The sequence below is a fragment of the Leucopleurus acutus genome, assembly GCF_964270905.1.
Source record: "Leucopleurus acutus genome assembly, chromosome: 4".
Classification (NCBI taxonomy): domain Eukaryota; kingdom Metazoa; phylum Chordata; class Mammalia; order Artiodactyla; family Delphinidae; genus Leucopleurus; species Leucopleurus acutus.
Window position 1 is genome coordinate 22,385,924 of NC_139146.1, and position 23,800 is coordinate 22,409,723.

The following is a 23,800-nucleotide window of genomic DNA, read 5'->3' on the forward strand; positions in this document are numbered from 1 at the left end:
ATGTGTGTGCGTGCGTTAGAACTTAGGAGAACGCTCGTCCTGAAAAAATGAGGTGAACAGTGGAGCAATGGAAGAAGAAAGAGGAGAGGGGGACGGTTTTCGCCCAGGAATATCCTGGAGATAGGCAGGAATACCTTCCCAAGCCAGGGTGTTCCTGAAATCTCCGATTTGGCCACTCTGTCTCGTCTCTCCCCTCAGCCACACTGTTGCCTGTGATTTGATGTTCCAACAGGAAGAAAATCATTTCTCCATCACAGTGCATTGCTGAGCACCATGATGCAAGCCTCCTTGTCTTTGCTTTGTTATTTTGCACCTCGAGTGCGAACGCAGAGAGCGGGGGCTGGGCGCTGGCAGCAGGAGCGCTGGCTTCCTCACCTCCCAGGCTGCTGTCAGCGGCCTACTGGGCCTGCTGTGCTCGGGGCTGCCTATCCCATCACTGTGTCCGTTTTCCTCCATGTAGACAAGGAAAAGTTGGAAGAGGATTAGAAACTTTTAAAATAAGTTTTTCTTGGCTATTATCTTCAGTTAATTTGGCACACTCTGTAATTTCTATGTCATTCATGCTTAAAATAGCCTGTATTTCATGTTTAATCACGTTTTGTTTCACCCACAATATTTTTTAACCATTATCAGAGGATTTTTCAAGAAAAGTATAAGTTTCTTCATTTTGTGATGGTAATAACTGATGTCAGTCAGGTCAATGTTATTTTAGTTACATAAAATGAATGTAGCATAATTATCTTGAGTATTTTATTACCTACTGAGGAAATTATAGTTTTAATTTTTAGTTGTACAGTGCCACCTAGTGGATCTATGCTATAAGAACACCTTCATATTTTCTTCAGCTTTCCAGATTTGGGATAATCAGCTTGTAATATTTAGCTGCCTTCTATTATTCATCACTTTGCTAGGACAAAGACTATACAGCAAGACTTGGGTATTCAGGCTTTTCTTAGTTATAGAGATGCCAAAACAAAAATACAGAGGCTCTGAACTTTACCAGAATTCTTCATGTTGGATCTTTCTAGGTTGCGGTTCATTTCTTTGTTTGTTTTGGATTACAATCTGTGAATGGTTTAGCGGTACTTTTTATTAATGATGATTTCGCAAGTATTCTTTCTACTCTGGCCTTGCTCTTTTAATCGCACGTTTGCCTGCTTGTTTATTTGTCTTTCTATCCCGCTGGACTGTATGCCCCACCAAGGCACACAGCATACCCAGCACCGAATGCACAGATGTTAAAGAGAATGGCAGTAATGCTTGGACAACTGGTAATATGTAAATACAGGAAAACTTTAAAAATTGTATTAGTAGTGCCGAGGAGTTGTTGATTGATACATTTTGTTATCTACTCCTTTTATGCGGAATAATAATCAAAAGTTTTACCACTGAACCTAATTTCTCAATGAATTATATTCTTGCTCGTTCTCCAGAATCGACCATGGTGTTACATATGCACAAAAGAGAGATACATTTTATTCAATTAAAGCATCTTAATTAAAACTACTACCAATAAAGTATTTGGCATAACCCTGGTAGTCCAAAAATACAAGCCAAAGATTCAAATATTATTCTCCTCCCTCTTCTTTCCCCAGCATCCCCATCACTTACATGTTATATAAACTCATGCCACATAGGACCAGAGCCAAGAATAGGCAGATGAAGGTTTTAGAGCAAGGCTCTCCATCCTTTTACTTTTTCCATTTAAGAGAAGAACAGAAAAGAAAGAGCAGGCAGGAATATACCAGAGGCCAAAAGATTAAAACACACTTATAAACAAAATTGCAAAGTCTGAAAATAGCTCTGAGGTAAGTATAATATAATGCCCTTGGTAAGAAGAAAAAAAAAAACGTAGGCAACTTTTTGGAAAGTAATGTGATTTTTTTTTTTAAAGCCGTATATACACTGAAGTTGAACTCAGAAGAAAAGTGAGATTAGCTATTTATGATCTCATGCACGCTACTGTAGAGCAGATAAGCAGACATCTGGAGAGAGCAAAGAAAAATCTCTGATGGTCTTCAGCATAGCCTAAGAGAGATGAAACAAGACAGTGTAATTTGGAAACCCTTGTCCTGTTGCCCAAAAAGAAAATGCAAACAGTTAAAAAGCTTTTAACATTCTTTACTGTCACCTCCATTGTCTGAGGACCTTCCTTACCTATCCATCATCCAGTTTCCAGAAGAGTGAAAATAGAAGAAATGCAGGCGTATTTCACAGCCTCGATACAGTCATTACTCGACTCCAGTTTGTTACTAGACATTCATTTTCAGTTCTGCAAGTTTGAATCTGCCAGGACTGGAATGCTTAGGTGGTAGCTGCCGACAATTTCACAGTCATTTTAGGCTGGGCCTGTCTTTCAGTAAATCATATCAGTAAAAATAAGGTTAATTTTCCTTCCATTACCTCTGCTTTGTCTAGCAAATAATTGCATCAGATTTTGTTTCTAAAGTGTCTCAGGGAATTAATTATAGCCTTTGAACTCTTTGAAAATAAAAGGATGAGAGAAGTAAACTTGGCTGGAGTTTATGCACATTGCAGGCTTTAACCCTAGTTTAACTCTCTTGAAATCATGTCCTCAGCTGCGAGGTTGAAGCTGTAGAACAGAGCAGCAACCAAAGTCATGACCGATGACTGGATTTCTGACCCAGAAGAAGCTACCTTATTGTTACATTTTTTGTTGTCTTTCACTTCTTATTCTGATTCTCTGTTCACTGTCCTAAGAATCTCTTGTCGGTACCAATATCTTTCTGTTTGCTTCCCTTTTGTCCCCTCAGGTTATTTCTTCTTATTACCAGTTGAAGAAGATACATATTCATCACTTTATGCTTTTCAAACAAAAAATTTATATTAAGAAAGTATTGTGTATGTCAATATTTGAATATATATGTGTATTTAAATCAAACTCCTAGAATGGCTTTAAAATCTGCTGTACCTGTCAACTTTTGTAACCATCAGATACTATCAAAAGCTCCAGCAAGGTAGATTCCCTGTCTTGTAGATCATTTTTTACAGTAACATTTTACAGTAACAAGGTAGCTAATTTGAAAGTTTATATAAATAAATGCCTTTAGAAACTCAAGCCTATCTCACACTTATCAGACTATAACTGTCCTATTAAATATATACTCTCTCCTGAGCTGAGTGGTTTGGAGGAAAGGCTGTTCAGCACAGATGTGGTAACAACAGTTAGTTATGCCAGGCTTAGTAGTCTGTCTTGCACATGGCTTCCTCATTTAATCCTGTCACAACCCTGTCCATGGGACACCAGAGCTACGCCATGCGTACAGATCAGAAGAGACCAGAAATAAGAAAGTCCAATCCATCTTCTGGCTTCCTTGAGGCAAGAGATGGGGGAGAGGGCAGTGCAGAGGGAGTGATTCTGAATGTATTTTTTTTTATCCTTTTCCTGATTCTTTTATGTATTCTACTATCTATGTTTTCCTACTCTTGAGATCTCACAACTCATTTCTGAAACCTCAGCAGTGGATTAGTTTTCACACTGAACGTCTGGGCAGCGACAGACAGTATATCTCTCTCTCTTATTTCTTTTTTTTTCCCCCAAGAAAATGGCAGAAAATGGCCTTATGACCCCACTTCATCGACACCTTCCTCCTGCTCTTCAAGTCTCCATGAAACAGCAGTCTGCTTTATTTACATTTTTTTCTTTAAAGAAAAACCTGGTTGATGAGCCAAACCCTGTAATTGTCAAGCTTTTCCAGAAATGTTATCTTTAAGGAGATTTATAAAAGCAAAAAGAATCTGTGTGGTTTTATTCTGAAAGCTGGAAGTGTTGAGGAACAAGGCAGGCTTCTAATGCTGAGTTTTTTCACTTTCAAGCTGTAAAAATATGTGTTTCTCTGCATGTTTGCGAGGAAGAAGCAATTGAAATATTTATTTTGTTGTTCTGGCAAAGCATGACCAGCCACATTGAAAGTACTTCATGAGGCGTTTTGTCCTGGGATTAAAGAAACAGAAAAGGCAGAATCAGCCTCCTTGCCTAAATAAGTGAACATTATTGCATATTTCTTCAGAGAGTCGCATTTTTGAAGAAACATTTTATATACTGTGATGGAATTAGCTAAGTGGCATACCACTATGCAAACTAGAGCTTTTATTTGTTTGTTTATTTATTTATAAATATTTTGGGTGCTCTTTGTGACATGTGGGATCTTAGTTCCCTGACCAGGGATCAAACCCACGCCCCCTGCAGTGGAAGCACAGAGTTTTAACTGCTGGACCACCAAGGAAGTCCTGCTCTGTTTTTTTTTTTCTTTCAAACCAGAGCTTTCAAAATCAGACCCAGTTCCTCCTTCTTTGTTTATAGTTAATGAACAAACTTAGCAAAATATGTGATACACGGTGTGCGGGACGTTTCCAACATAAGCTTTATTAACTGTTACTACCATCATGGTATTTTTTCTCTGTCTTCACACACGTGGGTAAATACACATATACATAAACGTACACATATGCTTATTAATTACATGTACATTTAAATTAATTTTTGTTTGGGTAGTGCCTTGAGTTCCACAAGGTACCAAGAGAGGCAACCTTACTCCCCGGGTGAACACTAAGAGTTGAGTTCCTTAATGAGTCCAGAGTTTTCAAATTACAATTAATACGTAGGACTTCTGAAATAACCTTGGTTATTTAGAATAACCTAGAAATCCTGTACCCACATGTCTCTTACTTGTGCTTGCTTCCTGTAGACGCCCCTCTACTTGGTAAATCATGGGGAGACTGGACCAGTCAGATGCAACAGGTGCAAAGCCTACATGTGCCCATTCATGCAGTTCATTGAAGGAGGAAGGAGGTACCAGTGTGGATTTTGCAGCTGCGTGAATGACGGTAGGTGGCGCCAGCACGTGCCCTCAGGGAAAGTTCTGTAGTAAACGGAACATATTATACTTCTTAGCTTAGGAAAAAAATATATGTCTGTTAAGGCTCTTAGTTAGACCTGAGCTTTTCCTAAACACCCTCAAGAATAACTCAAAGGAATGATGAGACAGGGAACAATCTCTGAGGTTTATCTTCTGTAAACATAAGAGGTAAAAAATTCATTTTGCCTCCAACTGAGGCTTTGTGGAAAGGAATTGAGAAGTTAAGTGACTTCCCTATTTTTGAGTTTTATAAGAAACATAGCAACTTCCCTGTGGGACTCACGCATTTATATGAGAGTAGGAGGGGCTTGGATATGATGTCCTAAGCTGAGGGTGTTCTGGTTGGCTTCCCTTCAGGGAAATTACACAGAACTGTCTTTTATCTACGTTTACAGATGATAAACTTGAGAGATTGTTCCATCTTTCACCATTCCTCCGAATTATTCTTGAATAAGTTCATCAGTATTTAGGAAAAGCTCAGGTATAGCTAAGGGCTTTAACACATATATAGATTTTTTCCTCCAATATGAATGTCAGATTGTTTAAAAAAGAAAAAAAAACTTTATTATGAAGGGTTTTCCCAGATTTACTGTATTTTCAATCCAGGTATGAATTCACAGATGTTGAAAAAAACTGCAAGCTTGCCAAAAGTGTTTACATTCATTATATTTATAACATGTCTCTCATTTTAATTCTTTGGTGTGAAATGAAGCACATTCTCAGGCTGAGAACATTCCCATATTCATTTACATTTATAGAGTTTTTCTAGAACCACATGATGATTATGAGAGCATGAGTCTTTTACGTGTTTTCCTCTGTTTCTTATCTTTGTAGACATCCTTCCCTCCAGGGCACTAGATCTGAGGCACGTACAGCACTCTGCCCAGGAGCCTGTGGCTGCTGGCTGCTCCTTGATGAAAAGGGAGCTCAGGCAGTTTTCTGCCTGTGTCATGGCGTTCTCAGCCCCTTGGTTCCTGTGTGTGCTCTGGTGGGAGAGCAATGCTGGTCTCCTTGTTTACCCGCCCCCTTATCACAGTCCATGGCTTTGCCCAACTCCCAGTGCCAGAGACTGACATGGGGAGGCTTACTCACAAAGACCTTTAAAAATGCCTTGCTGTGGGGTGGATTCATTGGTTTCCAGCCTCATCTCAAAGACTGGGTCGTGGTCCTCTTGGGAGGTCTGTTTCCTTGCTCCACCTGTGGCACCTACTCAGTGCAAATTGGGTACACTAGTGAGACCAGACCTTGTTCGTTCTCCACCCTTACTTTTCTTTCTAAGGAAGATCTTATTCCATCTCTCATCCTGGATGAAATCTACAACCAAATCCTTGGCTGTCACACAATCTTGGGACCTGGATTTCAGGAACCGTGTGACCGTGCACTTCCTGGGGCTTTAGTTTTGGAGGAAAAAAGTCACGAGACGGCAGAGGCCTCTCCTGAAGCATTTTGATAAATGCCTCCACCAAGGTCACCACATTTCCACTGTCTTCACTCGAGCCTTCAACCTTCTTAGCAAGGTGATCAGAAATTTGTCCAGCATCTGTCCACTTAGAGCATCTAGGATCTTCAATTTGGGGTGACCCTCTGGCTTAACGCCCAAAGTGTCAGCTCAGAACCTTAAAAGGCCCTGCCACTTCCTAGTAGAGAAAAACCACACAGAGTTCCTGTATTTCTACACAGTAAATTCCCCTCCCTTGATATCCACGCCTAGGAAGCTGCCATGTTCATTTTCTCCAATATTAGTTCCTGCAAGAAAGCCAGACTCCCTTAGATTGACACAGATGCCTGCATTCTTCATTTAGGTTTAAAGGAGACAGAGGTCTGTTGGAGTTAGAAAGAACCCACCGGGCTTGGTCACAGGGCTCCACTCTGTTTCCCTTCAAAGCGTCCAGAGATTACACAGTGGGAAGCATGTGAGGCCAAAAGACAGGCTGGAAGACGAGTATCGTGTGGCTGTGCACGATTTCCGGGGGGGACTTGAATTCTGGTTTATAAAACATGGCAGATAATATTAAATGCTAAAATTAATTGATTTGATTTGATTGATTTGATTCCCCCTAAAATTAATTGATTTTAAGGGGACATTTTTTCACATCTTACATGCAGATGTGTGAAAATAAATTATAGGAACTGTAGAAAGTACCACCCATACATCCTAAAACAGCCAGTGCAGCATCCTTCATCGCATCTAAATGTAATAAAGTAGCAGTTTAAGGCCCCCATAGCTTTCTTAGCTCAGCCAAGACTATCAGTGTCCCACTTCCATAATCTTTTCAAGACATTGAATTTTCCTAATTCAGAGATCCATATGTACATATGAATCTTATAAAACTTGTTTAAAAAGAAATGGCCATGATATGGTAAGAAAATAGAAAAAAATCAAGCCTTGGTGATTATTTTCTTAAGGCAAAACTAAGAAAATAGTCCTATTATAACCCATGTGTTAGTTCACTACTGAAAATAAAGAATACTGAGTTATTGGTTTTAAAGCAGGTCATTACTTCTGTGGTTTTACAAATGAAAATGTTGTTCTTTACGAAACACTTAAAACCAGAGCATGACTGCTTATTCTAAATACTTCTATTGTCAGTGGTTTAACAGCCAGCTGTATTAATCTCAAGGCAACAGGAGTTCATTTTCACAGAGATACCAGGCCATATTTGTCCAAGTGTTTGGTGTGTGACTCATAAGTGTTCCTATGCTATTGGATGACTTCCAGCGCTTTGCCAGAACTAACCTTCTTAGACATTTGAATCAAATTAAGAGTTCCTCAGCTGAGATCTTAGTGGTGTATTCTTTCCCAAATACAGTAATCCTTTCCACTCTGAAGCCCAAACATTAAAGATTACCATGCACACTACCCATGGCTGAAGACATCTCTTAATTAAAGGATAATAAACATTATTGTTAATAATATGGTCCAAATAAGAAGATAGTAAACCAGTCTTTCTTTTCTCTGTGTGTGTAGACTTCTGTTTCTAATATTCTGAGGAAAATTCTGGACCAATTACCTGCTTATTGTTAAATAGTTAGAAAAGTCAAAATTCCTTTTAAAAGAGCTAATTAAATAGGGATCATTAAATTTTGGTTGTGACAATTTTAAAACGCCAGTACTTTTATCCACTATTTCTCTGTAACGATCCAAGTCATTAATGATTCTTTGTCATCAATGATTTGCAGAAGGGTCAAGAAGATATTTTAGAAAACGCTTATTCTTTCTAAGACATGCTTTTTAATAGTGGATATTTAGAATATACTAAAATATTTTTTTTCTCATACTAACTCCTTTCTTCCCATAATAAATTTTGAGAACTTACTAAATTGTCTGTGTTGTAAAAATAAAAGATTTCCTTTCCTATTTTGTTTTTATTAGTTCCACCATTCTATTTCCAACATCTGGACCACATCGGAAGAAGACTGGACCACTATGAGAAGCCAGAGCTATCTCTAGGATCATATGAATATGTTGCTACTTTGGATTACTGCAGAGTAAGTGTTCCCAGGACTTCAAGTGTTTATATATGGATGTCAGATACAAGTGAATTACTTTTATATGTCATGAACTGACCTTTGATTCACAGACAAAGCATTCGGGTGGTGCCACGGGGATGTAGAAATGTCTTAAGACACAGATCAATCCTCCTAGGCTGTTAACGTGATTAAATAGCCAGACCATCCACTGCAGTGATCATCTTTAAAAACTAAAAAGTGGTGGCAGAAAGAAAAAAATGGGACTTCCCTTGTGGTGCAGTGGTTGGGAGTACACCTGCCAATGGAAGGGACATGGGTTTGAGCCCTGGTCCAGGAAGATCCCACATGCCGTGGAGCAGCTGAGCTTGTGCGCCACAACTACTGAGCCTGCGCTCTAGAGCCCGCGAGCTGCAACTATGGAAGCCCGTGTGCGCTAGGGCCCATGTGCTGCAACTACTGAGCCCACGTGCCACAACTACTGAAGCCTGTGCACCTAGAGCCCGTGCTTCGCAGCAAGAGAAGCCACTGCAGTGAGAAACCCACGCACCGCAACCAAGAGTAGCTCCTGCTCACCGCAGCTAGAGAAAGCCCGTGCACAGCAATGAAGACCCAACACAGCCAAAAAATATATATATAATAGTGATAATTTCATTTGTATGTCCCTTTCAGATAGAATATGATGCTAGGTTCTTTTTCTTTCTTTCTTTTTTTAAGTTTTTTTTGATGTGGACCATTTTTTTATAAAATAAATTTATTCATTCATTTATTTTTGGTTGCGTTGGGTCTTCGTTCCTGTGCACAGGCTTTCTCTAGTTGCAGTGAGCGGGGGCTACTCTTCATTGCGGTGTGCGGGCTTCTCGTTGCAGTGGCTTCTCTTGTTGTGGAGCACGGGCTCTAGGAGCGCGGGCTTCAGTAGTTGTGGCCCACGGGCCCTAGAGCGCAGGCTCAGTAGTTGTGGCCCACGGGCCCTAGAGCGCAGGCTCAGTAGTTGTGGCCCACGGGCCCTAGAGTGCAGCTCAGTAGTTGTGGCCCACGGGCCCTAGAGCGCAGGCTCAGTAGTTGTAGCCCACGGGCCCTAGAGCGCAGGCTCAGTAGTTGTGGCCCACGGGCCCTAGAGCGCAGGCTCAGTAGTTGTGGCCCACGGGCCCTAGAGCGCAGGCTCAGTAGTTGTGGCCCACAGGCCCTAGAGCGCAGTCTCAGTAGTTGTGGCCCACGGGCCCTAGAGCACAGGCTCAGTAGTTGTGGCTCACGGGCCCTAGAGCGCAGGCTCAGTAGTTGTGGCGCACGGGCTTAGTTGCTCCATGGCATGTGGGATCTTCCTGGACCAGGGCTTGAACCCATTTCCCCTGCATTGGCAGGCAGATTCCCAACCACTGTGCCACCAGGGAAGTCCCTTGATGTGGACCATTTTTAAAGTCTTTATTGAATTTGTTACAGTATTGCTTCTGTTTTATGTTTTTTGGTTTTTTGGATGCGAGGCACGTGGGATCGTAACTCCCCGACCAGGGATTGAACCCACACCCCCTGCATCGGAAGGCGAAGTCTTAACCACCGGATTGCCAGGGAAGTCCCTCCGCTAGGTTCTTAATGCAGCAGTTTCATATAGTGCCTCTGCCTTATTTGTCTTGTCAATCATCTCAGAAAAATTTCCCTTCCAAGGCAGAAGCTCAGCTGATACGGTCAGTAAGACTACTGACGTGTTTCTGTAGCTCCTTCTCCACTCCAGCTGTCATCGCAGTGATTTAGGCTCTCAGAGTCTCCCTGAGACTGTTTCAGCAGCCTGGGATCCTGGCCTCTGGTTTCCTTGCTTTAAAATGTAACCATGAGACTCCCCCCACTACCTTAATCTAAAAAATTAAATTCAAAAATTTAAGTTTCTTTATAAGACCGTTAGCTAGCACCTTAGCTACGTCTTCAGTTGTAGAAAATTCTGGCTCATGTACTCTGAACACATCCCTCCCCTGTACAACTCCATGCTTTTATCTAAGATGCTCTTTTGACCCAACTACCTTTCCATCCTCCTGTTACATCTATACATACCCCACCTAGCAAACTCCTACTTATTCTCTAATCCCTGGCTGAAATTTTGTTTTATGTGAGTGTGTGTGAATGTGCACACACCTTTCTCTGACTTCATCGTGGTTGTTATTTACTAAATCTTCTGATTTTTTTCCCATATAATTTGGTCCATATGTCTGTTTTAGCAGTTATCCCCATAGAATTTAAATCTTCCTATATTTTCCCTCTTCCTAGATTCTGATATCCTTGGGGACAAGAATCTTGTCCTAGCTGTCTTTACAGCATCTATCATAGTGCCTGCCACAGCATAGGCAGTTGATCAATGCATGTGGATGAATGAATGAATGAGCGAGTGAATGAGTGAATGAATTTGCAGGTGGGTCGCTATTCCCAGGGCTGGCTGTTTCCCTTCTCCAGCGTCATAGTGATAGTGACATCATTATGGATATCTTGAATATCTTTCAAATTCTTCAGTGATTTGAAAATATCTTCGTGAGTATTGGTTCAGATTTCAGCTTGTATCTGAAGTACCTGTGTAGACTTGAAGAAACAGAATCATTCTGACTTACTTCCTTTTCCACAAATGAATGCCTCCTAGTGCCCAGTCCTCAGAAAATAGCCTCTGACCACAGATTTCTTTCCTAGATATTTGCTAGGGGACCAGTCCATGTTGTATTGAATATAAATTACGAAGAACATTATTCCTAACTAGAAGTTTTTTCAACTGAGTGGATTTTAAAATGTTTTCCAATTAACATACGTTTTGCATTTATTTTAGTATTTTGTATGAGTTTTTCAACTAGTTATTAAAGAAGAATTAACACTTTATTAGTTTTAACTGTAACATTTGAACATATTTTGGGAAACATAAGAACATTTTTGGTACAAATGATTTATTTCAGGCACAGAAAAAAACAAAACAACAAAAAAATGTCCTAAAATACCAGTTACTTTTGGACAGTTTATTTGTCCTTTACTGTTGTTGACTGAAGGAGAATGATCAGGCAGAACATAAACGTTTGAAGTTCTAATTAAATGTAATAAAGCCATTGTTTCTAGTGATGGAAAATTTATTCACTCATCTTTCCAACCGTAGTGTAAATCTAACTATGCTCTGACTTTCCAGTTCTCTGCCAAAAAGGCTATATTATCTTGATTTTATGCTTTTCTTAGCAGAAACTTAGGCAGGGAGTCAAATCTATTTCTGGGAACAAAAGTCTCAGTATCTTCAAACTCTTTTATCTGGAAATGTTCCAGATGTCTAATTGATGGGAAAGCTCACAGAGCAGGCAAGGAACCAAATAAAAACTGTACATTTTGAAGAGTTTTTTGTAAGGTTAATCTTCCTTTTATTATTCCAAATAAGGTTCGTAATAAAAGAACTCTTAATATCTTCAAATTTAATTATACCTTAAAATGTAAATGAAGAATAATAATGAATTGCCTTAGGGATTTGGGTGATGAATAAGAGCTTATATAATTGGTATGTGTATTTTTTAATACCATACAAACTTAAAGGAGAATTACAAAATAACATTTTTCCTGTTCATTTTAGATAATCTCAATGCCAATTTTAGATAATAGAATTAACATTCATTGAACATTCACTATGTGTGATGCTCTGTGCTAAGTGCTTTCTATGTATTGTATCATTTAGTTCTCACAGTGACCTCATGTGGTGAGTATCACCATGATGTGGGGAAACTGAGGCTTAGAGAGGTTAAGTACCAACCTCAGGCCATACATACAGAAAATGACCACAGAACCCCTATTTCTCTATCACTATGGATATGTAGGCATGTATTTACAAAATCACCATGGAGTTCCCCTGGAAAAAAAGACCCAGCTCTGTCTAATAACTGACAGTTTTTCACTTAGAAGTTTACAAAATATATCTATCTACATATAAAGTGTACCTGAAAGGTAAAATCTCATTCCAAGCCAGCCTGCTTTTTTTTTTCCTAAATACAAATGTAGTTTCTCCACTTAATTTTAGTTCACTTTGACATTTATTATATACCTAGCATGTCCAAGGCACTTTGGCTGTGTTTGTGAGTGATAATAAGATTAGCAAGAACATGAACCTGATCTCAAAGTCCTTAGCATGCATAGACCTGATAATTAAAGTATATAATTATGATATAAATGATATGATAAATGCTGTAAGAATAGAATAGTCAGAGTGCCATAAGAAAACAGATGAGCAATAGTTTATGATTTGGTGAATCAGGGAAGGGTTGTAAGAGTAAGTGACATTTGAGTTGGCTAAACCACGAGCAGAGAAGTGGAAACTGAATGGTAAGCAGAGGCAGTTTCTCAGAGGTATTTGCAACTTACTCCAATTTCTTCAGGGGCTATGGGGGGCTTTGTAGATGAGTGATGGGGACCTAGTATAGAGACTAGGATAGTTGGAGCGTATATTCCCCGTTCCCCCAAAGCACATTCAAATTCAAATATTTTTTAAAACACTATGCCAAATGAAATACTTTTCCAGCCAAGGAAATACTTTTCTTGGCCCACACGCACTAGATTGGGACCTCTGGATAGAAAATGTTTTGAAAATGGCAAACACTTAAATTAGTTGGAGGAATGTGTATTGGGGCATAATAGGAAGTAAAGCTGGGAAATTGTTTTGAGACACAGACTATCCTTTTATTTTCCACTAGGCTTGGCATCAGAGCTTTGATCTCTTAGGCTTTTATACGTGTTTGCTAAATGAGTATTATGGGGAGTCTCAAATGCCAGGCCATTGAAGGATTGTACTAATTCACTAGGCCTTGAGGACAATTAAAGGCAAAGTGGGAGTTGTTTCTATTCATCCATCCATCCATCTACACATTCATTCACTCATCTAACAGTATTGAGCGCTCTCTTGAGCCATGCTCTGTGCTTGGCTCTGGGGACTCAGTAAACTTGCTGTCCTCAGAGGCAGTAGCCTTGGGATCTATCTTGTGCCTTGGATAGTTTATTCTGATAGCAGTCTGTATAATGAGAGGAGGGAGATTGGAGGTAGGGAGGTAGGTATTAGAAGTTATTAATCTCCAAAATTTACAAGCAGCTCATGCAGCTCAATAACAAAAAAACAAAAACCCAATCCAAAAATGAGCAGAAGACCTAAATAGACATTTCTCCAAAGAAGATATACAAATTGCCAACAAACACATGAAGGAATGCTCAACATCATTAATCATTAGAGAAATGCAAATCAAAACTCCAATGAGATATCATCTCACACTGGTCAGAATGGGCATCATCAAAAAATCTAGAAACAATAAATGCTGGAGAGGGTGTGGAGAAAAGGGAAAACTCTTGCACTGCTGGTGGGAATGTGAATTGGTACAGCCACTATGGAGAACAGTATGGAGGTTCCTTAAAAAACTAAAAATAGAACTACCATACGACCCAGCAATCCCACTACTGGGCATATACCCTGAGAAAACCAAAATTCAAAAAGAGTCATGTACCAAAATGTTCATTGCAGCTCTATGTACAATAGCCAGGAGATGGAAATAACCTAAGTGTCCATCATCGGATGAATGGATAAAGAAGATGTGGCACATATATACAATGGAATATTACTCAGCCATAAAAAGAAATGAAATTGAGTTATTTGTAGTGAGGTGGATGGACCTAGAGTCTGTCATACAGAGTGAAGTAAGTCAGAAAGAGAAAGACAAATACCATATGCTAACACATATATATAGAATCTAAGAAAAAAATTAAAATGTCATGAAGAACCTATGGGTAAGACGGGAATAAAGACACAGACCTACTAGAGCATGGACTTGAGGATATGGGGAGGGGGAAGCGTAAGCTGGGACAAAGTGAGAGAGTGGCATGGACATATATACACTACCAAACGTAAAATAGATAGCTAGTGGGAAGCAGCCACATAGCACAGGGAGATCAGCTTGGTGCTTTGTGACCATCTAGAGGGGTGGGAATAGGGAGGGTGGGAGGGAGCGAGACGCAAGAGGGAAGAGATATGGGAACATATGTATATGTATAACAGATTCACTTTGTTATAAAGCAGAAACTAACACACCATTGTAAAGCAATTATACTCCAATAAAAATGTTAAAAAAAAAAAGTTAATGTAGTAGTCGAAACAGGAGAAAATGAGGGTAATATAAAAATTCCTCAAAAAATTAAAAACTGAATTTCCAAATGATCCAGCAATTCTCCTTCTGGGTATATATTCAAAATAATTGAAAAGAGAGTCTCAAAGAGATATTTTCACACCCATGTTCATAATAGCATTAGTCACAATAGCCAAAAGGTAGAAGCAACCCAAATATCCATAGATGGATGAATGGATAAACAAAATGTGGAATATACATACCATGCAATATTATTAAGCCTTAAAAAGGAAGGAAATTCTGACATATGCCACAACACGGATGAATGCTCAGGACGTTATGCTAAGAGAAATAAGCCAGTCACATAAACGACAAATACTGTATGATTTTACTTTTATGAAGTACCTAGAGTAGTCCAATTCATAGAGACAGAAAGTAGAAATGTAGAAAGATGGTTCCCAGGGCTGGAGAGGGGGGAAAATGGTAAATGATTGTTTAAAGGGTACAAAGTTTCCGTTTCCGCAGGATAGAAAGGGTTCTAGAAATGGATGGTGGTTACAGTTGCGCAACAACGTAAATGTACTTGAAACCACTGAACTGCACACTTAAAAATGGTTAAGATGGTGAATTATATTCTGTGTATTTTACCACAGTTGAAAATAGTTTTTAAAAAGGATGAAAATGAGGGTCTGAATTTGGGTACTGGAGCAAGAAGGAGCCGCTGAGGGCTTCACAATTAACTAGGTGTGGATAGCAAGGGGGATGAACAATTCCACAGAGGAAATGAGGCGTCAAGCCCAGAGCATTCTGGAGGCTCATATTTTCTGTAAGTTCCTTGTAGAAAGGGCCAGCATAGTGCGAGAAATGTTGTCTTCACTTCTAAGATTTTGAGTGTAAGGTGCTGGCGGGACCTTGCTGTGGAGGTGTGCTGTGGTTGATTGGAATGCTGGTCAGGAGCTCAGAAGACAGACCACGTGGAGAGAATCTGAGGAGTCGCCTACAGAGAGGTGCTGGTTAAAGATGAGCAAATGAGATTCTGTGATGGAGCATGTGGTAAGGAAAGAGAAGAGAGTATCCTTTGGAGAAAGATAACAAAATGAAAAACAGAAGCAGCAGTCAGAAAAGTGGGAGAGGAAATGACACCACGGTACCTCGGCTGCTGAAAAAGAGAAAGGGGTCTGCCAGGCCGAAAATTGCAGAGATAAGAGAGATTGAGGATGAGAGCCGGGTTTTATTTCAGATCACTGTAGTTTGCAGCCAGGAGATCTGTGAGCTTCAAGATGTCACGGTAAACCAGGTTATAGAGTTCATACATGCTGAGGTTGACCGGACAAAGCCAGCTGGATTGAATGGGTAGAGTGATCGATCAAGGCAGCCAGGGATGAAGCCAGTACAGTTGTCTAGGTGCAGGATGACAGACTTCCGGGTGGTTAAGAGTGGGGATGGGGTAAAACATGTGAAAGAAGCATTTTGAAAGAATAAATCAATGGGACTTGGTGATGGAAAGAAAAGGAATAGTCAAATCTAATTCCGTGTTTTCAAGCCTTTGGGTTGACGTGTAGTGATGTTATGGATAGAGATATTGGAAGAGAACGTTATTTATAGAGGAGTGATGTATTAGTTTTGCATATGTAGAAAACAAGTTACGGTGAAGCATTCTGTAGAAACGTGTAGGTTGGAGATATCAGAAATATTCAGTGGGGAACTGGTGATGCTGAACTTGTGAGAGAATGTGAGAATGGTAAGCCACATTTGGATTGGTCACAGGTTTTGGTTTAATTAGTGGAAACGATTGTTATTTTCATTCTATGTAAATCAGCATAAGTTTCTGTTATGAATTAGATTAGGTGGGAATCAGGAATGGTTTGCAATAAAAATCATTGCTCACGGGACTTCCCTGGTATTGCAGTGGTTAAGAATTTGCCTGCCAGTGCAGGGGACACAGGTTCAAGCCCTGGTCCGGGAAGGTCCCACATGCCATGGAGCAGCTAAGCCCCTGCGCCACAACTACTGAGCCTGCGCTCTAGAGCCCGCGAGCCACAACTACTGAACCTGCGTGCCTAGGGCCCGTGCTCTGCAACAAGAGAAGCCACCACAATGAGAAGCCCACGCACCACAACGAAGAGTAGCCTGCACTGGCCGCAACTAGAGAAAGGCCACGCGCAGCAACAAAGACCCAACACAGCCAAAAATGAATAAATATATAAATAAATTTTAAAAAAATCATTGCTCATGTAGACAGCAACAGAGTTCCTACATTTCTTTGTTGGTCTGATTTTGTATGTGGCAAAGCAATGAAGTTTTCAGGTTGATAATTTTCAAGTCCTACAATTTTTTTCCTTTTTTCAAATGAAAGACTTTTATTAGAGGAACGTTACATCTAGCCCTATAGTGGACATAGGATGAATTAGTAACTTAATTTGGAGATAATGTCATCTAATTTTATAATTGTAACAATTAAAATTTAATCTAGAACACTTTTTTCATTTATCACAAAGATTAGCCTTAATTCTTTACCCTCTAGTGTGAGTCACTGAAGTTGTTTGCCGGTGGTTCTATTTTCTAAATATTTTGTAAGATCCAACTGAAGAATTGCTTCCTAAGAGCTGTTTGAACACCAGCCAGTAAAGGGACCAAAAGCTACAAAACATTTATGTAGCAGCTGCTTTATGTTATAGTGATTGTTTTAAACAGAGAAAAGGCCCAGTATTCAATTTTTTTTACCATAAATATGTAAGGAACAGGTACATATTTAATAATACAGCACAGTTTTTTAAGTATACAATTATATTTTAGTATTTAATTTCATATCTTTGAAGAGCTTATAAAGGAAGAGAGTTGAAAATGGTGATATCAAGTTAACGAAGCTTTACTTCAGTTTCAAAAACAAACACTAATTATAGTTTTGTACTATTTTGGGCCACAGTTTGCCAGGGTTCCAGACATATTTCTTCCCCTAAGGCAGAGTGTTCTAAGCGAGGTCGCCACAAGACTGTACTCACCTTTGGGGAATTGTGGTAATAAGGTCTTCTGAGCCTTTCTCTGCTAGCTGTCATAATCCTGTCTAATTCAATAGTGGGACCCAGGTCATAGCCTGGAAAATAAACAGCTTTTATCTTTTTTATAGCATCAGAGACTGTTCCAGAAAATGATCTAATTCCACACATGTTATATTAAATGAGATGTCGGATGACCTTAAAGAGTTTCTGGGGGTTTTAATTTGATTATGAAATGTTTGTACATTATAATTATATGTGTGTGACTTGTTTGCTTTCTTGTAGAAGAATAAGCCTCCCAACCCACCAGCCTTTATCTTCATGATTGATGTTTCTTATAGTAACATTAAGAATGGACTTGTGAAGCTCATATGTGAAGAACTGAAGACTGTGCTGGAAAAACTTCCGAAGTAAGGGAACTGCCATTCTTTTTGTAACTCATACAGTATTGCTGAATTAGTATATTGGCCAGAAAACAAGTGCTGAATGGCCCATGGTCTCTTTCGCTAATGGGAACATCGGATAATCGTTTATAATTTATAAACAATTATAAACAGCATCAGACCTTAAAAAATCAGAGTGATCTTTTGTACAAAGCAAAAGAAACACAACTGATAAGAAATAATCCATTCTAGATTATAAGGAGAATCCCAGCAGTGTGGTGGAAAAGGCCTTGGAAGTCTGTTATTCACTTTTCAAAAACATTGATTTTCCAGCAGAAACGGGTAGGTTGCTGGGCGTGGTAGAGAGTTCTAAGGGATGCCAGGAAACTGAACTGTTGTCTCATGGCAGGCCCCATGGCTTTTTGGCCAAATTCCTTTTTGCCCTTATAGTACCCTGTCTAACCCCTCTGCAGCTTTCCTGCCTCTATGTCCTGTAACTTAAGGGCACAGGGTACATCATTTGTCCTGCTATTGCAGGGGGCAGCGCATAAAAGGAAAGGTGGAAAGGTATATTAGAAAACATGACTATATTTTATCGTGTATAAACTAGTTGTTTAGGCTGGGAACTAGCTTCTAGTAAGGAGACTTGTGAGCAGGGAGAAAGCTTTCCTTTATGAGAAGATGACATGCTTAAGAAAAGAAAAGAGGTTAGAAAAGATTGTCTGTCTGAAACCTAGTGTCTGCACCAGTCTTAGCATCTTCCACCCCTCCCTATGTTCTGAACATAAGCAACCTCTGTTCTGAACGGGGATGCTTTGAGGGGCGAGTTGTCCGCAGCCCCTAGGTCTCCCCAGGTCCTCGGGTGCCCACTCCTCTGTATTTGTTCCACATGTGGCGGGTGCTTGGGTTGCCTGTGAGGCTCAGTTGAGCGAACTCTGGACCTCCCAGGAGTAGTTTTGTTTGTATCCATGAAGCTGAAATCATAATATTCTCAAGGATGGTTTGGAAAAGCAGTGGGGATGTTTAAAAAACATTGAGGTGATTTCAAACTGAATTCTACAATGAAGAATGAGCTGGGAGCAAGTTGAAGATGGGGCAAAAGAAAGGCCTCTGATGCCTGCCGACTATTGTGACTATAGTTTCTGTGACCTCATTCTCAGGGACACTTGACAAGTATGGACTTTCTGCCTAAAATGGCATATTTGATCACAGACCTCCCCCAGGGCTGCTTTAACACTACATCTGAATTTTGAACTTGAGTTGTATGAAAGCAAACTACTCTAATTTCTGGAAGTGGTCTCTCTCTCCCTCTCTCTCTCTCTCTCTCTCTCTCTCTCTCTCTCTGTCTCTCTGTCTCTCTCTGTTTCTCTGTCTCTCTCTCCTCTCTCTCTCTCTCTCTTTTCAAACTGGTTCAAATTAGTTTCTCATAACCTATTTTCATAGTCACTTCACCAACCCCTTGTTTCTTTTCAACACACTGGTGATATGAAGCTTGTAACCTATTGATGCAAGTTATGAAATCACACTGTTAGGTGTCATCATGACCTTTATATCCCATTGGAGCAGAAGTGTGGCTTTGGCAAGAGATGGCGAGCGGGGGGGAGAATACTGCTGGCTATTCCCCTCCATTTTTCAAGTAACTCTCTTGAAAGTTTTTATTCAAGCCAAAATACCTTCTCTTTCTTTATCTTTTAAAATAAATCTGTTTTCTCTTTTCTCCCCTGAAATTTATTTTGGGCTGCGTGTATGTATAACTTTATATTTTCGATGGTAAGATTGCCATCAATTTGATTTACTTCTGTGAACTAAAGCAGTGTTTTTAAAGCATAGTATATAAGTCTTGATTAATATCTAAGGTATGTTCATCTCTCAGCTAATCTTTTGAAAAGGGAAAGCCCATTCCTACTCTTTAACTTTGAATTTGCATCTTTCATATTGCCAGGTTGCCAGACTTTTCTGTCTGACTTCTCTGGAACAGGAAAGAAAAGATTTGAAGTGCTTCACTCGTTACTCAGATCAAACTCTCAGACTTTTTTCTGGTTGTTTTTTTGTTTTTTTTTTTTGCGGTACACAGGCCTCTCACTGTTGTGGCCTCTCCCGTTGCGGAGCACAGGCTCCGGACGCGCAGGCTCAGCGGCCATGGCTCACGGGCCCAGCCGCTCGGCGGCATGTGGGATCTTCCCGGACCGGGGCACGAACCTGCGTCCCCTGCATCGGCAGGCGGACTCTCAACCACTGCGTCACCAGGGAAGCCCTGGTTGTTTGTTTTTAATGCTGCTGTAGCTAAGATGTTCAAAATGCTTGATTTTGGAATATTCTGGTTCTTCCAGTTACTAATATCTTCAGTGTTGCTCTGTCAGATTCATTCCATTAATAGGGGCAACTGTTGAGGGAAGGGGTCATTGAAAAATGGAAGAAAACATGTTCTTTATTAAGATATCCCTTATATAACTTTACAAAATTTGTGTAGAATCAAATGAAGGAGAGACTGAGGTTTTGTTTTCTCGTGGATATGATGTAACAGGGCAGCTATACTGTTGAAAAAGAACATTTTAGGATAGTTCTTTGTTTCTCAAATTTAAAAAGAGTTGTTCCAATGGAAACACTACTACTATTTTGTAATAATGTGAGATGTCCTGATTAGATGTTTATAAAAAATGTTAATTAGATTTTAAGTGAACCCTATGAATCCCAGGATACTCTTTTCCCATCACTAAAAATGTCCAAATCCAATGGGGAATAGCAATCCAGATTCTTCTCTTTAATTTTTCTTTTGTGTCTTTTGCCTTGGTTGACTCCAAATTAGCTATTACAAGGAATAAATCCCCTTCATGATTTGCTGGACATTTTTCACCCTATGTCGTAAAAGGTTTACTGGGAAATAGGAGCTTAACTGGTGGTGTGCTGGAGAACTGGCTCTCAAATAAATAAAGCCTTGATTTGTAGTGTTTGCTCATTCCTGTGGTATAAATACTTCCAGCTGGGCTGATTTTAAACTACCAAGGTGACATCACTCCATGGGAGCTGAGAAGGGATACAGACAAATCAGTTTATCAGTTTGGGTTCTAACTTGCCCTCTCAGACAGTGTCCCACATCATGACAGTCATTCTCAACGAGACCTCTATTCTTCTCCACGTTGTGCTTGACCCTCCAGGAGCAGAGAGTATAAGCCTTGAGCCCTGCCCTTTATTGGTTTATTGTCAGGGATTCCTGAAATGTTAACTAAAAGGCACTTTCTACCACGAGCCAAATGTGAATGAGTTGTAGAAATTTAGGAAGAGGAAATAACTTCTGGTTGGTAGCATCAGGGGAGGCTTCACAGAAGGAGGATTTGTGCTTGGGCTTGAAGAGTAAAATTCTAATAAATAGGGAAGGGGAAGGGGAACACGGATACAATATAGTATAGTCGTTGGTTGCGTAAAGTCATACAGTTTAGATTGTGGAGGGGGGTGTGTGTGTGTGTGTGTCAAGTCTGTGTATGTGTAGCTACAAAGGATAAGGATTCCCATTTCTAAAAATTTTGCAAGAGTCCAAACTGTAAACATTTACCAAGTGCTTTTGGGATTATGAGGATCTATTTAAACTGCCCGGCCATTTATCAAGGCCACAATGAAGAGCAAATGTCCTCAGTTAGCAAAGTAAGTAGAGAAGAAATAGAACAGAGTTTAAAGTGAATAGTTTGTCAGCCTGTACTCTGCTGAAACATCAAGGAAATTGGGAAGTCTTCGGTGGGAACTTCAGACACTTCCATTGTCCTTTCTCTTTACTCAAGTAACTCTTTAGGCTATGTGCAAAATGTAGAAACTGAGCAAACTAGGTTCTTTTTCACAAAAGTTGTCCCCGAAGCAAAATAAGTTTTACCGATGTCTAAGGATCAAAGAAAATGGCTTTCATGTAGCCGCTGAGCACTATGTTATATCCACTGCTGAAAATGAGTAAGAATATCAGTGGTGTCGAGGTATGTTTTTTTAGGAGGGGGTGTGGAAGGAGGGAGGGGGAGGAGAGACAATAAAAACGAGTCTAGACCACTCAACTCTGAATATACTCAGTATAGACTTTAACAGCAATATTCATGCCTTTGTACTCCTTTCAGGAAGATTAAGGCCTTGTCCTGGAATTCCTCAAAAAAAATTTTACTAAAAAGAAAAATTTTTTTTTACGTTTTGTTACAGTTTTGGAGATTTTATTGCTTTTATTCTCTAGCCATGAACATCACAAATCGTTACCTAATAAGAATTACATTGTCAATTCGTATATATGATTTATTTTAGTATTTACACTATATGTTTATATGGTATATAGCTTTTAAAATCTAGCCCATTTTCTATTGAGAGTCTTGAGAATGTGTAGAAAAAAATCACACAGGAGGAGCAAGTCCTTGATAAAAATAGCTGTCCTGTTTGTAATCTGAATATGCCTTTCTCTTGCTTCAGATACGCCATTTGTTACTCTGACCTTCTGGTGACTTCTGAGAGCTTTGTTTCTAAAGACTAATAATCCTAGCTTGTTTGTGGGGGGGAAAAAAAAGCACCTTGTAATTCCTATGGTTAGAATAAATATAGTAGAAAATATCAGCACATGTTTTCATAGTATCTATTTGGTTTTTTACCTAGATTTTTGAGAATTTTTTTTTAAATCAAGTTAGTTTTGTAGTATCTCCCATCCCCTAACTGTGACTCAGTATTATCTATATCCTGTAAACGATAATTAAGACCAAACCTTTACACATGTCTTCTGCATATTTTATAGAATGTGTTCTTACTGAATTTCTCATAGAAGCCACTCTCTCAGGACTTCATGGAAGAAAGTCAAACCCTTTTTTCCTCTCTCACAGGGAAGATCAGGAAGAGACTTCCTCACTTCGAGTCGGTTTCGTCACGTACAACAAAGTCCTCCATTTCTTTAACGTAAAGAGCACTTTGGCACGGCCCCAGATGATGGTGGTGACCGACGTCAGCGAGGTCTTTGTTCCTCTGTTGGATGGCTTCCTTGTCAGCTATCAAGAATCCCAATCTGTGATTCACAAGTAAGTATCGAGTGCTTTATAATTTAGATCCTCATCAGTTGTCTGTTTTTTTAAAATTAATCTTTATTGGAGTAGAGTTGGTTTACAATGGTGTGTTAGTTTCTGCCGTACAGCAGAGGGAATCGGTTATACATATCCCTGTATCCACTCTTTTTGAGATTCTGTTCCCATGTAGGTCATTACAGAGCACTGAGTAGAGGTCCCTGTGCTATGCAGTAGGTCCTTATTAGCTATCTGTTTTATACATAGTAGTGTGTATATGTCCATCCCAATCTCCGAGTTACCCCTCCCCACCTCTTTCCCCCCTTGGTAACCATAAGTTTGTTTTCTACATCTGTGACTATTTTTGTTTTGTAAATAGGTTCATTTGTACCGTTTTTTTAGATTCCACATGCAAGTGATATCATATGATAATTTGTCTTTCTCTTTTTTAATGTTTTGATTCAATCACACATATTTTGTTTTGTCATTAGCAAGGGGGTTTTAACACATGGATTATAAAACTCTATTATTTGTGTTAGTTCTGTCTCTTTTCATTGCAGACTGGTATCTAAAAGGAGGAATTTTTTTAGTACACATACTCAGCCCTACCAGTCCCTTCTCTTTGCTGGAAGGCAATGCAAGGGAGTTATTTCCTGAGTGCGCATGAGAGTCCTTGGTGATGATATAGCCACTGTTCCATAATCTATAGTCTAAGAGATCAGAAATGTAGTAAGTGGAAAAAAATCTATAAAGAGTGTGACTTTGTAAATGTTCCAACCACATCATAAATTTTGGTGCCAAGTCATGCCAGGATATCATTCCTTGAGGAATAACCTCTGAAAGTCACCCACAGGTGTTCAGTGTAAAAAAAACACCATATGTACTTAGGCCTGAAGTGTTCGTGATTTATTCCCTGATATTTATTACAAATATGCTAAATATTTAAAACCTTTTGCTCATTCA

At 39.6% G+C, this 23,800-nt stretch overlaps 1 protein-coding gene across 2 annotated transcripts in view; it reads left to right on the forward strand.

Annotated features, from left to right (window-relative positions):
* Window positions 1-23,800, forward strand: part of SEC24D (SEC24 homolog D, COPII coat complex component) — a 110,400-nt gene that overhangs the window by 61,883 nt on the left and 24,717 nt on the right. For both annotated transcript variants that reach the window (XM_082838469.1, XM_082838470.1), the window contains exons 9-12: window positions 4,710-4,848; window positions 8,254-8,369; window positions 17,731-17,855; window positions 22,664-22,855. In XM_082838469.1, coding sequence (XP_082694595.1) covers window positions 4,710-4,848; window positions 8,254-8,369; window positions 17,731-17,855; window positions 22,664-22,855 — 572 coding nt within the window. The remainder of the gene's footprint in view (window positions 1-4,709; window positions 4,849-8,253; window positions 8,370-17,730; window positions 17,856-22,663; window positions 22,856-23,800) is intronic.